Source organism: Desmodus rotundus, chromosome 9 (assembly GCF_022682495.2).
Source record: "Desmodus rotundus isolate HL8 chromosome 9, HLdesRot8A.1, whole genome shotgun sequence".
Taxonomy (NCBI): Eukaryota; Metazoa; Chordata; class Mammalia; order Chiroptera; family Phyllostomidae; genus Desmodus; species Desmodus rotundus.
In genome coordinates, this window is record NC_071395.1 from 107,649,676 (window position 1) to 107,665,260 (window position 15,585).

A 15,585-nucleotide genomic window follows, 5' to 3' on the forward strand; every position below is an offset into this window, starting at 1 on the left:
AGCATCTTTCGCCTTGCTCAGATATAGGCTTATTCATCCCTTCCCACAGAGCCTAGTGATGAGAGCTGAGGAGCAGGGCCCAGGTGTCTGGGCCCCAAACCAGGGAGACCTAGCTAAACCATTTCTGGGTTTGCTGTGTGGCTCCTGGGGAATCACATGCTCTCTGGGCCTCCTCTCCTACCTTCCTCCTCCAGCCAGAGCCTGCCCCGCCCCCAGGAGGAGGCCACTGCAGACCCCAAGAGCATGCCCAGCAGCAGCCACCAAAGAAGGGGCAGCGTTGGAAGAGGCTTCCCTGCCCTCTCTCCCTCCTCTCTGTCTCTTGCTCACACATGCTCACAGCTTCCAAACCATACATTCTTTGTGTAAGAAGTCTCTCTACCCCTGCTGAAGTGGGGGTCACGACCATCCCCACTTGAGAGACAGTAGAGCTCAGGGAGGAACCTTGCCTGAGATCCCCAGCCAGCAAGCAGAGGCACCAGGAATGAAAGGAATTTCCAAGTCCAGCTAACAGGTTCTTTCCTCTACTCCGGGCTGCTCCAAGTGCCTAGGGTATCAGAAAGGGGAGCTCAGTGTCCACCCCAGGTCCTGCCCAGCAGAACTAGGGACCTGCAGCGGGCCCGCTGAAGGAAGATCACGACCATCATTCTGCCTCCCCAGTGAGTCTCCCTCGGGGCATAGTGGGCCCCTGGAGTTGATGAAATTTACCCCGAACACAAAGGGACGCTCTGCCTTGAATTCCACAGGGGCACACTTTGCCCTCAGCCTCCAGCATCCCCTCCCCGCTGCCACAGAGGCAGAAGTCCCTTGCCTGTGGGCTTCTGATTCTAGATCTCTGCTGGCCCAACATGGTAGCCAGTCAGCACACGTGGCAACTGAACACTTGGAATGGCTAGTGCCACATGTTAAAATGACAATATTTCAAACATATTGATTACATTTAAAAATAAGTTAATTTCCCCTGTTTCTTGTACTTTTTCAATGTGGCTACCAGAACCCTTAACAGTGCATATGTGGCTGGCACTAAGTTTCTATTGGACGGGCCGCTCTAGACAGCAGCGGCTCCGCCCCCTGTGCGGAGTTCGGTGCAATCTCCCAAAAACCCCATGAGAGGAAACTGAATGTCAACGGCAGTGGAAAAATAAAAAACAAAAAAGAAAACTTTGTGAGATGAGAGGAATGGGGGTTACAAGCCTCATGTTTCAGGTAAGGAAGGCGGGACTCTGAGGCCAGACGACTTGATCAGACAGGAGGGGTGCAGGCCGGGTTTTCCCGACTGTAGAATGGAGACCGCTTTCCAAGGCAATCCAAGAGATGCCCCTTTCTCCACACTGGCGGGGAGCCACTCGCCTCCCCCGGCCCCTTCTGAAGCCCCTTTCCCCTTCACACACTCTGGAAACCTGCTGGAAACCCCACCAGCCCCCACCCGACCCCGTTGAGACATGGCTCTTGGCGCTCCCCTAAGGCCGGAGTCAAAAGCTGGCGCCCTTGCCCTGCCGGGAAAAGCATGCTCCCTTGTACCTGCTGCCCGTCCCATAAGTGCCCTGGGCAAAAGAAGCAATGGCCTCTGCTCCCTGGGACAACCCCCTGCCCCCCATCCTCAGCCCGGGTTCCACCTCTTGTGCCTCCTGCTTATAGAGGAGTATGTTCAATGAGGCTACGGGATTGTTTCTTTAATTTCCCCCCCTGTCCTTTGTCCCTGGAACATGATAAAAATACCCAGCATTGATCTTTTTTTCTTCCCCTTCTGCCAGGGTAATGTTTACCCAGGTGTCAATCAGGAGAAGAATTTGGCTTCCTAATTTCTCTTCCCCTCCCTGGGGGCTGTGTGTCTCCCTGCCTCACATGGACACTGAGCTGGAATCAAGGTTACTAATAATCCCCCAGCACACACAGACACTGAGAGCACATATATTAAAGTCACATATTGATTTATATTTTCAGGTCCCTCTGCCTTTCTGCCCAGCCTCAGCCTTTCTCTCTGCCAAGGAGAAAAAAAGAATTACACAGCTATATTTATCACCAAGATGTTTCCTGTAAAGAGCATTGTGTCCGAAGGTAATTCCCACCCCCTCCGCCCTCTTCGGGGATATTTTTTAGAAATAGTGTGGCATCGCCTATTCATAAGCATTTATCTTTTGTTGTCCATTCTTTAACTTTTCAGTGAAAGAAGTGGTGAGATTTAAGGTAGACTGTTGGAAGGACTTTCTGACTTGACAAATGGTGCCTGCCCCCCCAAGGTGGCTGGGGGCGGGGGGCTGTCTTGCCAGCAGAGATAATCCTGTTGCCAGTGGGGGTAAGGCTGGGTAGGAAACTGTGTGGAAGGTGGGACAACAGACTCAGTAACTTCTAGAGGTCACCCGCCAGTTCACACAGGTCCTCATAACTTGTGACTTACCGCCTACGGTCCCATTCCACAGCTGGGGAAACCAAGGGGCCGAGGAGTGAGTGTATTTCCCCCCCGGGACTCCATATTCCCTGTCAGCCTGGGCATTCCATCTACACTCTGAGCTTGATGGGGAAAAACGCTTTCCTCCAGGTCTGGTTGGCTCCTGCCCTGAGGAGTGGAGATGGGTGGGGCACAGCTGTCTGGGAGGCAGGGTGGTGGCAGAAGCCAGGGGGAAGCCAGTGCGGAGATTCTTATTCCTCGAGGTGAGATGGCGGGAGGAAGGGCTCCCAGAGCTCTGAGCTCAGAACACCTGTCATTCTGCCTGGCAGAGCTGCTATTTAAAAATGCCAAACTATTTGACTCTAGTTCCCTCAAGAGGCTCTTGGAATGGAAGCAATGTTGAGCATGGGAACTCACACGTGAACTCTCACCATCTTCTGAATGCCTCCCGGTGAGTTTCCTTCCCACACACACATATCATCTCCTTTATTATTCCTAACTGCTCTGGGAGGTAGAGGGTGTCAGCCCCATTTCACACACGGGAAAGCTGAGTTTCAAGAACTCGCCCAGCCTCATACGGGTGGGACAAGGCAAGCCTCCGCTACCGTCCGGGTTCCTGATTCTTCAGCAGGGCTCTCAGCCTCACCGCAGCCTACAGCGACTTTCAGACCCCTCCAGCCTCCTTCCTTCCCTGGTCCAGCCTGCGGTCCTGGCTCTCAGCTCGCCTCCAGGCCCAGCTGACTCTCCATCCGTGGTACCGAAGTTCCTCTTCTGGTTGTGCCCAGAAGCGCCGGGGATCCTGACCCCATCTTGCTGTCTGCCCAGCCTCTGCCAGGGACCCTGGGGGGCTGGGCTGGCTGCCCGCTGCTTTCCCGTTGGTATTTTCCAGTAACTTGACTGAGTTGCTTCCAACCAGGGTCCTTCATTTCATTCTGGAACCTACTTTACCCCATGGCAGGACGGAGAACTGGTGTCTGTGGGTGCCACTCTGGGCCGCACAGTGCAGGGCCCTGTCCTGCTCCTTTCTGACCCCCCAACTGCCCTGCAAGGGGAAGGTAGAGCCCCATATTACCGACGAGAAAACCGAGGCTAGGGAGCACAAGTGACTTTTCCTAGGTCACCCAGCGGGTAAAAGGTGTTACTGAGATTCAGTCAATTCCGTGTGACCCAAAGCCCCAAAGTCCTGGCTTTGGAGCTCACTCCTGCTGCCGGGCTGCTCCCCTCAGACAGTGCTGGTGAGGGCCACGGAGGGTGGGGGGGTGGGGAGGGGTGCCAGACAGCTCAGGACGCCGCATGAATCAGCAACGAGGACCCTCCCGGATAACTTTTCCCATTGAAAATCTTTCCCTCGCGGCCACGGGTGATGTATGGCTGGAGCTGATGAGAAACGTGCAGCGGAATGGAGGCAGGCAGCGCTGGCGCCCGGGCAGCCTGGCATTGAGATTCCACGGGACGCAGAGGGGGCGGAGGGGGCGGGGCGGCGCAAGCCCTGACACGGGCCGGGTAATTGATCTGGAGGTGCCAATTTGCAGCAACTAAATATTTGGTTTCTGCCTCTGCCTACTCCGCACTCTGCTCAAACAAACTTCAATTAAAAGTGAAAAGGGAGGGACGCGGGGTGGGGGGGTTTCGGCGGGCTGGGTTCCCTGCTGTCTGATCGATGGTGTGGCGCCTGCGGGTTGCGGAGCCCTGCGGCGCGCCAGACCCAGGAACGGGCGGGGGACCTACGGCCAGGGTGGGGAAGGCGGTGCGGGGCGGGCACCCCGTTCCGATCATCGGGCGCCCGGTGCGCCCGGCTCAGGAGAGGCAGCACTCCGAGCCTGGAGCAGTGGCTTAACCTCAGTTGGCGGAGCAGAGGTGCCCACTGTGTGCCGGGAGGGGGACACAGGTAGCGCTAGCCGACACCCCCACTCCGGACGGCCAACCCTGTGTGCAGGAAGCGGGGAAGGAGGTACCCCAGGGCGCTGAACCCCCTCTCCCAACGCACCCACCACAGGAACTTTGATGGCAGCCTTGCCGTTCAGCAGCGTCACTGAGCGTCTCTTCTGAGCGCTGCGGAGCGCCAAAGGGCCCTGGGTGCTGAGATCCATCCCCTTTCTTGTCTGCTTTCATGCGGACAGGAAGATTTCAGGAAGGGATCAGTCTTCACCAGGGTTGGCAAAAGCCATGAGGGTGAGTCGAACCCAGGCTCCACCCCTGGAGGGGTCTAAGGAGACAGTTTGGGATGGGGGGAGGGGGCAGTGAGATCCTGGGAATGGGGGAGAGGGCGTAGAGAGGTGGCCACAGCCAGGAGCAGGGGAAGGGATCATGGGGTCACAATTGCCTCTTTTTGGGCTTCAAGACAAACAGCAACAATACTCATGTCCTGGGTGAAGGTAGTGCACAGGGAAATGTCTGTCCCTTGAGAATCCTCCAGTACTTCAAGGGAGAGGCCCCAGGACTGGGAAGAAGAGCTGAACGTTGGTGCCAGGAAGCTGGGACATCTCCGGGTCTGCTGGACGGGCAGCCTGGGGGGTAGTTACGACAGTTCTAAGAAAGATATGATGAGGGATGGGGGTGAGGTGGAGGTGGGGGGTGGTCACGAGGCACCCAGGTCCAGACAGATGGAAAGTGGAGGTGATTTGAAGTCCTTTCATCTGAAAGTTTTGTGAGGGTTGGAGTTGGGAAACAAGGCCGAGAGGCTGGGAAGGTGAGTCAGGAGGCTGCTGTTCTCTCCCACGCTTCTACGCCCACCGGCTGGAGTGGAAGGATGGCTTCCACGCTTACCCCTGCACCAAGGGAGGCTGCTGCCAGTGCACTCAGCTGCAGGCTGCGGCCCCTTCCCTCCCCTTTCCCCCTTTCAACTCACTCTGCCCTTCCCCAGGATCCCCTTGGTCCAGGGCTGGGTGTGGGAGTGCAGGTCATGCCCCTGAGGGCCCCAGCTTCCAGGTGGTAAGATGGCCCTGCAAAGCTCCTCTGGACCAGGGAGGCCTGGATGCTGTCCCCATTCCAGAACACAGGGCTCTGGGGGAGATTGGTCTCACCATCCCCCCTCTGTCCCCCTTATACTTCAAGCAGTTGACTCACAACCCCCCAACCTTCCTCATCAGCCCTCAGCCCCCACTTGTCTCTCTTCGTTGCTTGGGGCACCAGTTTATCAACCCAGCGAAGCTGAACCCAGGAGCCTCCCCATCTACTGCCACTCTCCCTCCCCGGGCGGCTCATTCCCTGCCTCAAGCCCCTTCCCAGCCTGTAAGCTGCAAGCCTGCTCCCTCACATTCCCTTCCTCCTTCCCGCCCTCTCCCTGGGCACTGAGCTGTGGAGCAGAATGATTTCCTGTAATTGGCCAGCAATCTGACTGCCCCACTTGTTCTATCGACATGCTGGTTAGCTGGAAATTGTATTGGAATCTGAGTGACAGGGCGGGGAGGGGAGGGTGGGGAGGGAGCAAAAAGAAGCAGCTTTTTGGGCCTCAGATGGGTGCAGCCTCAGTTCTGTGGGTGGGACAGGGGAGCCATAGCCACATCACCCCTTTCTGGAAGGAGCAGGAATGCAACCCACAGGGCTTTACCCCTTTATTTTGCTCTTTCTCTCTTGCCATCTCTGAGCGGGGGCGGGGGGCGACGGGGTCTCCCCCACCCACCCCTATGTGCCCCTCTGCCAGTCATCACTGCCACCCCATTCCCACTCCGGCTTCTTGGGCTGGTTCCTCCTGACCTAAAGCGTCTTAGCAAGAACTAGTGGTGCCCAGCAGGTATGACTATCCCTCACATTCGGTTTTGAGCTATGGACGCTCATCACGGAGTGTCCCTAACCTTCCCCTGCCTGTCCCCAAGCAAAGAGAAGCTAGACATCTGGAGAGCTGACAGTATTCCTAGATAAACAGCCAGGATGTAACTAATGGGAGCAGTGCAGGTAGTGGGAACATTGTATTGGGCATCCAGAGCTTTGGACCCCATGGATCAGCCTCTGAGCCTCTGTGAAATTCTAGCTTGGCCTCCTTCACAGAATTGGGAGATTTCAAGTGGATAACCACATGAACATGCTTTGCAAACTGTAGAGCTCTGAGAATTATCCCAGGACCAGCCCGGCCAGAAGGGGAAGGAAGACTAGAGTAGGGTGGTTTTAGGGCCTGCCTGTCCCCTTCATAGCCCGCCAGAAGTCCAGTCCGCCTGCCACCCTCACTGGAGTCTTCATCGCTCCACGTCCTTCCCTGCTGGGGTGGTAAGGCCCCAAGTGGGGAACGAAGCGCAGTGCCTAAGCCCGAGGCTGGAGGGTGAGAGGGTGGAAGTCCGGGGTCTCTCATCCTCAGGAGGGGGCGGGTAGAGCAGAATGGGGACACAACCCTCTGCCCCGCAGTGCCAGGTGAGCAACACAGCTTCTTAATAAGCGCTGGGGGTGGGGGGCCAGGTAGCGCACACCCTTCCCCGCCCCCCACCCCCAGGGCTCCCACCACAGCCACTCGGTGGGGGATCTGAGGAGGCCTGGCCAAAAGGGAAGGCGGCGAGACAAAATAACCATTTCCACAGTTCCCACTGCAGAGGTCGGACCCCCAACCCAGGTGGGTGCTGCCACCTGCCGGCCGGAAGGGATGACACCCTCCGGGGTGTGGGGCTGGGGCTCCCGTTGCAGCTAAGCTCCAGTTGTTCTCGGGGGCTTCGCAGCCCCATGGGTGGCCTAACCACAGTGTCACCCCCCCATCACTCCCCTGGGGGAAAGTAGGCCGCCTTCTAAGTCCACCGTGGGCCACCGAACCTGGGAAAGAAAGGCGGTGAGGAAGGAGGCCTGAGGAGGGAGAATGGGAGCTCCGGTGGGGAACAGGGCACCTGGGAGGACTGAATTCCGATTTGGCCACGCTGCCAGGTTGGCCATCCTGACATTCTCGCACCAGACTTGGCAGACGGGGTCAGGAAGGAAATTCTGTGGAATTCTACAGTCTGCACAGGGTTTTTACCGTCCTGCATGAGGTCCTTTGACGTCAGCATCACGATGCCTACCTGGTGGAAGAAACTGGGGACAGGACACAATCCCAGATCTGCCGCTGCCGAGGAAGCTCGGGTGCGGTGGGCAGAGTCTCGAAGCCTGGCTGACCCGAATCAGATCCCTCCAGCTCTCTGGGCCTGGGATCGGAAGAACCAATGTCACGTCACCTCTAGGGCGGTGATTTTCAACCTTTCATCTCACGGAACACACAAACTAATTACTAAAGTTCTGTGGCACACCGAAAATTATTTTGTCACCCTGACAAAAATGTGTTGTAATTTTTGTGATTCACTCACACCAGACAACTATAGTTGTGTTGGCTGTTGTCATTTTTTCCTTTGACCATCCATAGGAAAGAGGTCGGGGTCCCTGACTAATAGTCAGGTGTCGCACGTTTTAACAATTCCTGCAGCACACCAGGTGAAAATCGCTGCTCTAGGGTGTCACACACCCAGCAAAGTGTCCGACACACCGCAGGCATTCATGAGATCATTTTCTCAGTGACTAGGGTAATAGGACACCCTGTTACCTCAATGGGGGGCCACACCTTTCTCCCCCTTACCCTTCCTGCCAGGTCCCGCTAAACCTGGGAAGCAGCGGCCTTTCTGGTCCTGCCCTGGCCCCACCCCAAAGGTCACCACAGCCTGGCCCAGCCTTTGCAGCTGGGGTTTGTAGGGAGTTAATGAGCTGGCCTCTGAGGTATGAGCAGCTCTGGGAAAGGGGCACGAAGTACAGCCACCACAGCATTCACATCTGTCACACTCATTTCTGGCCTTAATAGGCTGCTGGCCACAGGATCACCACATCAGCAGGTCTGCCGCCTCTGGCGGGGGAGAGCTGATGTCTGCCCTGGGCTAATTGGGTTGGGGAAGGAAGATGGAGCACGTAGGTGTGATGCTGCCCCAGCACCTCCACCTGCCTCTCACAGGGTACACCTGGACCTAGCTGGAACCCCCCTGGGTCCCCTGAAGTCAGAAGGCTACTGCAGCTTCTGGAGCCCAGGCTTCAGTGCGGGAGGAGGCCAAGTGTAACCCAAATGGCATCAGCCAGGTCTGAGAACTTTACTCGGTCCACGGGGCTGGGGGAACAACGGCAGCGCAGGGCATTCTGATCAACACACTTTATTAAGCACCAACAGCGATGCAGGCTCTGCATCAGGAATAGAGATAAATAAGACAGCCCCTGCCCTCAAAGGGCTTACAGTCTAGTAAGAGAGACTAGACCAGCAGTTTTTGGCTGATTACTACACTGTGGATTCAGACAAAACACAGGGATGGTGGTATCCCAGAGCACCTAACCCAGCCTGGGGCCGCAGACAGTGCCTGAGCTGGGAGTCAGCCAGTTACAGGAGGGGAAAAAAGGGACTCCAGGTCAGGGAAGAGCATGGTGAAGGCACGGAGGTCAGAAACAGTCCGGTGCGCGTGGACTACCATGAGTTCAGGGCTAGGAGTCCATGGGCGGGAAGGTAGAGAGTGGTCGGAGGTGGTGAGGAGGGTGAGGGGAGTGAGGGACAAATGCCAAGGTGGGACAGTGGGTCATCCCGGAAGGGGCCTGGCCTCTGCCGACTACTGCGTCACCCACAGGGAATCTCACTGCATCCTGGCCAAGGGCGTCAACCTAGGGAAGAGTCAGGTTTGAAGGCGGTAGCCCATGGTCCAAACTGATTTGCCATGATTCACGAAGGAGGTTTTGGCCACAGTGGGGCATGTGCTAGACAGGGTCCAAGCCCAGGGAACCTCCCAGCTTTAACCACTGACGAGGGCCAGAGAGCCAATGTTCCTCACCCCCGCCCACGTATAAGTTTCCCATGGTTGCTTTCATGTCTCATTGCGGGCACTGTTCTGTACGTAGGTGGTCCCAGAGCAAGGGGTCCTGGGGAAGGTGGGAAGGGATATCTACTGACAGGGCTGTTTCTTGGCCTCAGAGAGAATGCACCCTAAAGAAGGGGCAGCCCCATGCAGGGCTCCAGCCAAGAGACAGAGAGAGAGAGAGAGAGAGAGAGAGAAAGAGTGTGTTGAGTGGGGGTGAGGGGAAACAGGAGGCATTTGTCACCTAACTTCAGCCTCCAAGGAGACTGAGGCTGGGGCTTCCCCTGCCTTGCAGTGCCCAGCTAGGGGGAAGGCAGGAGGTAGCGGGTGAGCAAGTAGAGGAGGCTGGCAATGCCGGCCAGACCTGTGAGGACCCCGAGCCTCAGCGGCAGGTACTCCAGAGAGCGCTCCAGCTCGGCGTGCAGAAGGATGACCTGGCGTTTGGTGATACTCCACTCGCCCGAGTTGTCTAGAACATGGCGGGCCATCCGGGCTTTGTCCTTCAGGGGCAGCTGGGCGTTGATGCGAGCCTCTGCGTCCTCGCGGGTCAGGTGGTTCCGCCGCATCAGCCGCGCCAGCTGTGTATCCCGGTCGCTAAGGAGAGGGCAAAAGGGCTGATCAGGCTTTGTAGGCCCCATCCTCCTCCACCCCAGAAAGTTACAGGGGTGGGCAGCACCCTCTCTCAAATCAATTTAGGGTCCCACAGCCAGGGAGGGAAGCCTGGAAGCTCTCACAAGCTGCCCCCACCTCACCCTACTCTGTGAGGGCCCTGGTAACATGACTGGGGTTACTGTGAATGATGGGGGGCAGAGGCTGCAGAAGCTGCTTCCTGTCACCTGGGAACTCTGCTTTGCCACCAGATCCAAGACTCCCCAGTTATAAGACGGGAGGGTTTGATTGCCTGGAATCAGCTACAATTGAATCCCTGGGTAGATGACCTTTACCAAAGGCCTCTGCCTGCAAGCTGAAGGCTTCCTGCACTTTCTCCGGGGCCCTGGCCCTGCTGCATCAAAAATAGATTCCTGGGCCACAAAGCCCCTCTCTTGGCCTCCCCACTCCCACATTTTAGAGCAAAAGCATCATGCTGAAATGGTGGCTGCTGTGCTTGATGCCACCAGTGAAGAGGGACGGCAAGCCCCAGGATGCTTCCAGTGGAGAAAGGACTTGAGAACTGGATACCCTCGGTCCTGGGTCAGGAGAAAGCCCTCCTGCACGTAAGCTGAACAACCCCCAGCCTCCCAGTTCCAAAGGGAATTCAGAGGCCACCTCTTTGGCCCACTCCGGTATCACTGCCTGGGTCCTTCCTCTGGAGACTCCCTGTCCTGTCTGTGTCCAGAGGGTCTGCCTGCTGTGCTCCGGACCAGGATCGTCTCTAACCTCCCTCTAGCTTCGTGACTGCTTAAGCCCCTCAATGGGAACAAGGGAAAAGGGCAGCAGGAGCCGCTTTCTGCCATTGGGGCCCCTCTGCTTTGCTACTAGACCTGAGATTTCCCATGTATAAGATGGAATGATAGATCGCTACAATTTGTTCCTCTTTTAGGTGTGGCCTGCACCCGAGGGACTCCTGGGATGTAAAGACAGGCCTTCTAAGGACAGACATAACCTGAACACTAGCTAGTTCTGTTTCAGAACAAAATGCTGCAGAAAACCATTTCTGGTTGGCTGATCAGGGGGTACCTTTCAGAAGAGATGGCATTAGTAATGGCCTTGCAAAGTAAGTAGGACTTCTGATTTCCCTTGTTATAGCGACACTGTACTGTGCAGGTCACGGGCCAATCCCTGCCTGGCTGAGAAAAGAACTATCTCCAGCCTTAGGAATACCTCAGGCTTGGGGCTGGGAAAAGCGGGGTGAGAGAACAGAGATGGCGCAGGGCCACCTGAGTGTGTGTTCCTCAGAAGGTGTGGCCTCGGCCAGAGGGCCTCCTGGGCTGTGCAGGCAGAGTGCTCCACCAGTCCTTCCCAGGGCTGAGACAGGCCCATGCGGCTCCTTTCAGCTTTGATGCTATTTATGGTAATGAGATTTATTTTTAAGGATTTTATTTATTCATTTCTAGAGAGAGGGGAAGGGAGGGAGAGACGGAGAGAAACATCCATGTGTGAGAGAAACATCAGTGTGTGGTTGCCTCTCGCACGCCCCCAACTGGGGACCTGGCCTGCAACCCAGGCATGTGCCCTGACTGGGAATCGAACCAGCGACCTTTCGGTTTCCAGGCTGGCACTCAACCCATTGAGGGACACCAGCCAAGGCGGTAATGAGATTTTTATCAGTCACTTTTTCCACAATTGCACATTCCTTGAAAATATGAATTACCACATTTTGGTGTAATCATGCTTTAGTAAATGCCCTGTATTACTTCAAATGCATCAGGGGTAGTGCAACAGTTAAAGGGGTCCATGAGGAGAACCTCATTTCTGTAAAGTGTGGATCCCTTTTACGAAAAGTGAATAATCATTCATGTCTCTGGCATCTCTCTGGAGTCACATACCCATGTGTGCCAAAAGTGGGGCAAAACCAGCAACCAGGACTTTGGCAAAGGTTCTCTGGCTGGTGAGCGGGGCTGGAGGATCTGCTGGAGAACAGACAGAATCTACGCAGCCCCACGTATCTGCCAGGAGCCACAGCTGTCTCTGCTCTCGGCCCGCAGACCAGCTGTGAAGGAAAGGGCCCGAAGGGCAAGGTGGCGAGGGAAGGCATGGAGTCCAGGGTGACTGCAGATGCAGGCTGTTCCTTTCTGTTCTCTCACCTACACTCAAGACCCATTTTTCTGTCTGGATCCCTTGGTACACAGTTCCAATTGCATTAAGACTCTTAAGATTCCAAGGCAAAGAGAATTCCAAGTCTTCACAGAGTGTGCTTGGCCTCAGGTCACAGTCTTTCACAAACAGAGAACGAAGAACCCAGAGAGGCTGCCGTTTTACATGGAGAGATATGGGTCCAAGCGGGAGCCATGAGAAAGCCTGAATCTCTATGCCAGGTGCAGCGGATTCAGATGGTATGTTTTTTAATCCTCACCTGAGGGCATTTTTTAATTGATTTTAGAGAGAGGAAGGGAGGGAAAAAGGGAGAAGGGGAGAGAGGTGGGGGGAGAGGGAGGAGAGGGAGAGAGAGAAAGAGCGAGGGGGGTGGAATATCGACCTGGTTGCCTTTTCATATATGCCCTGACTGGGGACCAGACCCACGCACGGACTTTTGGTCTAAGGGATGACGCTTCAACCAAGCCACACCAGCCAGGGCCAGACTGGGTTTTTGTTTTTTGTTTTGTTTTAAAGATTTTATTTATTTTTAGAGAGAGGGAAAGGGAGAGAAAGAAACATCAATGTGTGGTTGCCTCTGGCATGCCCCCTACTGGGGACCTGGCCTGCAACCCAGGCACGTGTCCTGACTGGGAATTGAACCGGTGACCCTTTGGTTCACAGGCCGGCACTCAATCCACTGAGCCACACCAGCCAGGGCCAGACTAGGTTTTAAATGATGGTGTATGATGGGGAGTTGGGGGTGGGGGTGAGGGAGGGCAGGATAATGCTTAGGGCCCTGAGCCCCCCGGGCTCTAACTCCAGAGTGCCGGAAACCTCCCATGCATCAGTCCCCTGAGAGCCACCCAGTGCCCAAAATACCCACAGAGCCGAGTGCCCACCTCTGAGTCTGCCGTACTTGTGGGCGGCATCCAAGAAGTTTCCGGGAAGCAGAGACACTCATCTACTCTCTCACCCCACTGGGACTGTGACTCATTTTCTCTGACAGTTTGATCCTCCTCTGTGAAACCCGGATTCTGGTTTGCTGCATATCCTCAGGGATTCTGAGAACAAAGTTCCTTCCTTAGCTAGGCTCTGACAGTTCCGTCCCTGCAACTTTCTGTCCATAGGCGTTGCCAAGGGGAGACCCTGGACAAATTCGGGTACCTCTCCCTAGGCCCCGCCCCCAAGTTTTCCCTTCTAGAACACAGAAGTATCAACTAATGACTTGAATACCTCATGTTGAAAGGTAAATTCAGTGAAGTGGTAAGCGTGGAGCTGTTTGGAACGCTGAGCAGTGCCAGAGGAGGGAAGGGATCCAGCCAATACAACACAGCAGCCCCAGGCAGGGCCTGGCATCTGGGGAAGTGCCTCCAACAGCCAGCAGGAGGAGCCCTTCCCAAGCACTAGAGAAGCCTGGGGGTCATCCCTTTCCACACCTACCTGGGGGCATATCTGGATTGGGCACAGGGGTTAGTTTCTGTAGGCTCTGGATGCTGCTGCCCCAACCCCCTGTGCTTCCTGGCTGCCCTGTGGGGAAAGGGCACAGTGATGTGGGCTATTTCTCAGGTACATGCCTTACTTCAGGGGTCCTCCTTTGCAGCCTGTCAGGCCAGGCAGTGCCACACACTCACCAGTACACCACCACCGTGTGCTTCATGTATTTAAGCAGTTTCTTGGTCTCAAACAGCAGGGGGATATCCAGAATCACATAGCGGTACCCTGGAGAAAAGCCGGGAAAATCACAAGGTCAAGTGTGCAAGTACACAGAGAGGACTAACGATGTGTTAGGCACAGGAACAGAGTTGAGGCCACTGTCTCCTACCACTGAAAGCTCCCCAACAGAGGGGCACACCTCCCAAGGATAGGCATGATTCCAGTGCCATTCAGAACAGAAATGCCGCAGGAAGTCCTTTTGGACCGGAGGAGCAGGTAAGACCTTGTCGGAGAAACGTCATTTGTACTGGCCTTGCAAAGCAGGTGGGACTCCTGATACCTGAAAATGAGTGGATGAAAGTGACGGTTCCAGGAAGTGGGAACGGTGAGGTCCTACTGCTCTGGCTGAAGTGGAGGCCTTGGGCAGTGTGAGGCAAAACTGGTGAGCTGGTCAGGGGAGGCACAATGCACTAAGTTCACTTTGACCTTGAACCCAAAGAGGTGTTATTTCTTTTTTAAAAAAAGTTAATTTATTTATTTTTAGAGAGGGGAAGGGAGGAGGAAGGAGAGGGGGAGAAACATCAATGTGTGGTTGCCTCCCATGCGCCCCCTACTGGGCACTTGGTCCGCAACCCAGGCATGTGCCCCAACTGGGAATCCAACTGGCAAACCTTTGGTTTGCAGGCCGGCACAATCCACTAACCCACACCAGCCAGGGCCAAAGAGTTGTTATTTCTGAGTGGGGAAGTGACACAGCCAAAATCGTAGGAGACTGGGAAGAGTTTCCAGGAGTGAAGGCCCTTTCTGCTCTACTTCACCCACCTTTGTTTAAGGGGGAAAAAATAAAAAGGTTCTCCCTCAAGAGCCAGGTCCAAGCCTGACTCCCTGCTGAAGAGAGTGTATGGCTGTCTCCACCAGCTCTCCACGAGAGAGGCTCACACGGGTGGCGGCAGCAGCAGCAGCCCCAACAGGAAAGAGGCCGCTGCTTGGACAGGCCAGGAGGCGCTGCAGTCATTATGACTACTACTAAACCACACTGGGGTCAAAGCACTGGCCGCCCCCCACACACTGTGAGTGGACACATCCCTGGACTGCCCGTCCAGGAGTGCCGTGGGCTCCACTCCCAGTTCTCTGTATGCCAGCGACCCTGTGTAAGTGCAATAAAGCTGGTGGGCTCCCGGAGCAGTAAGAGGAAGGAATGAGCCCCACTTCTGCCCAGAGACCCCTGCTGGCCTGGCTTGGATGGTGCCCACTGCCAACACTTGGCCACAGAACCAGGCACACATGACACCAATTCCCAGAGAGTCACAGTGAAACTGGCACTCTCGGTGATGCGGGGAACGGCTGGGTCTCCTGTTCCCCGGACCTGCCGCTCCGGAAGCCTTCCGCTGAGTGAGGGGGTTAAGAGAATGCACCCTGAGGACATGTCTGGGCTTGTGGCCCCCCACTTTCTCACTTGTGACTCGGGCCCCTAACAAACCCCCGCTGTGTGAATGCTTCACAGGAAGATGGGGAGGATTAAATGGGTGAAGTCAGCCCACGCAGCACCCCTCACCCAGACCCTCACTAGGTGCTCCGTAAATGATGGTTATTATTGCTACTGGTCCCCGAGCATGCAGTGCCGGCTCCCCCGCTCCCCCCACCCCTAACTCGGCACAGGGGCCAGGGCCAGATTCTCTCTGGGCCGCTTATCTCTCTTTCCTGCTCTGCTCCCGCTCCTTCCTCTGCCCTCACTGTCCTTTCTCCTCGGCCCCTCTCGGGAGCTCCTGGCCAGCTCTTTGGTTCACCGGCAAAGCGCTATTCAGCTGTCACATCCCTCCTGCTTGATAAGCTCTGCAAACTATCCTGACTCTATTAAGACATCCGTCTGCCTACACAGAGACCTCCCCAACAGCTGGTGATCTTATCTGACGTTTGATTATACCAACTCTGACAGTTGTATTTGTTACAGTCATTGGGGAAAAACTGGGACTGTGGAAGCCACAGCTGTCGTCCCCATTTTTCACCTTATCAAGCTGAAAAGAGCTTTCTGGCTTTTAT

General features: G+C 55.7%; 1 protein-coding gene and 1 long non-coding RNA gene across 9 annotated transcripts in view; one reads left to right on the forward strand and one right to left on the reverse strand.

The window, feature by feature from the left end:
* The first annotated feature begins 768 nt into the window (after positions 1 to 768).
* On the forward strand, positions 769 to 3,140 carry LOC123479042 (uncharacterized). Its single transcript, XR_006654505.2, has 4 exons — positions 769 to 1,203; positions 1,942 to 2,055; positions 2,753 to 2,837; positions 3,015 to 3,140. It is a non-coding gene; the product is annotated as an uncharacterized lncRNA (long non-coding RNA).
* Positions 2,046 to 15,585, reverse strand: part of DCAKD (dephospho-CoA kinase domain containing) — a 35,405-nt gene continuing 21,865 nt past the window's right edge. For 5 of the 8 annotated variants that reach the window (XM_053911083.2, XM_053911085.2, XM_045190021.3 and 2 more), the window contains 4 exons: positions 13,524 to 13,611; positions 9,521 to 9,750; positions 7,363 to 7,485; positions 2,046 to 4,893 (listed from right to left, as the gene is read on the reverse strand). In XM_053911083.2, the coding sequence (XP_053767058.1) occupies positions 4,745 to 4,893; positions 7,363 to 7,485; positions 9,521 to 9,750; positions 13,524 to 13,611 (590 nt within the window). In that variant the 3' untranslated portion in view covers positions 2,046 to 4,744. Of the gene's footprint in view, positions 4,916 to 7,362; positions 7,486 to 8,453; positions 9,751 to 12,791; positions 12,954 to 13,332; positions 13,420 to 13,523; positions 13,612 to 15,585 lie in introns of those variants that run through there. The other 3 variants (XM_071219399.1, XR_011650417.1, XM_071219400.1) reach the window with 3 other exon arrangements.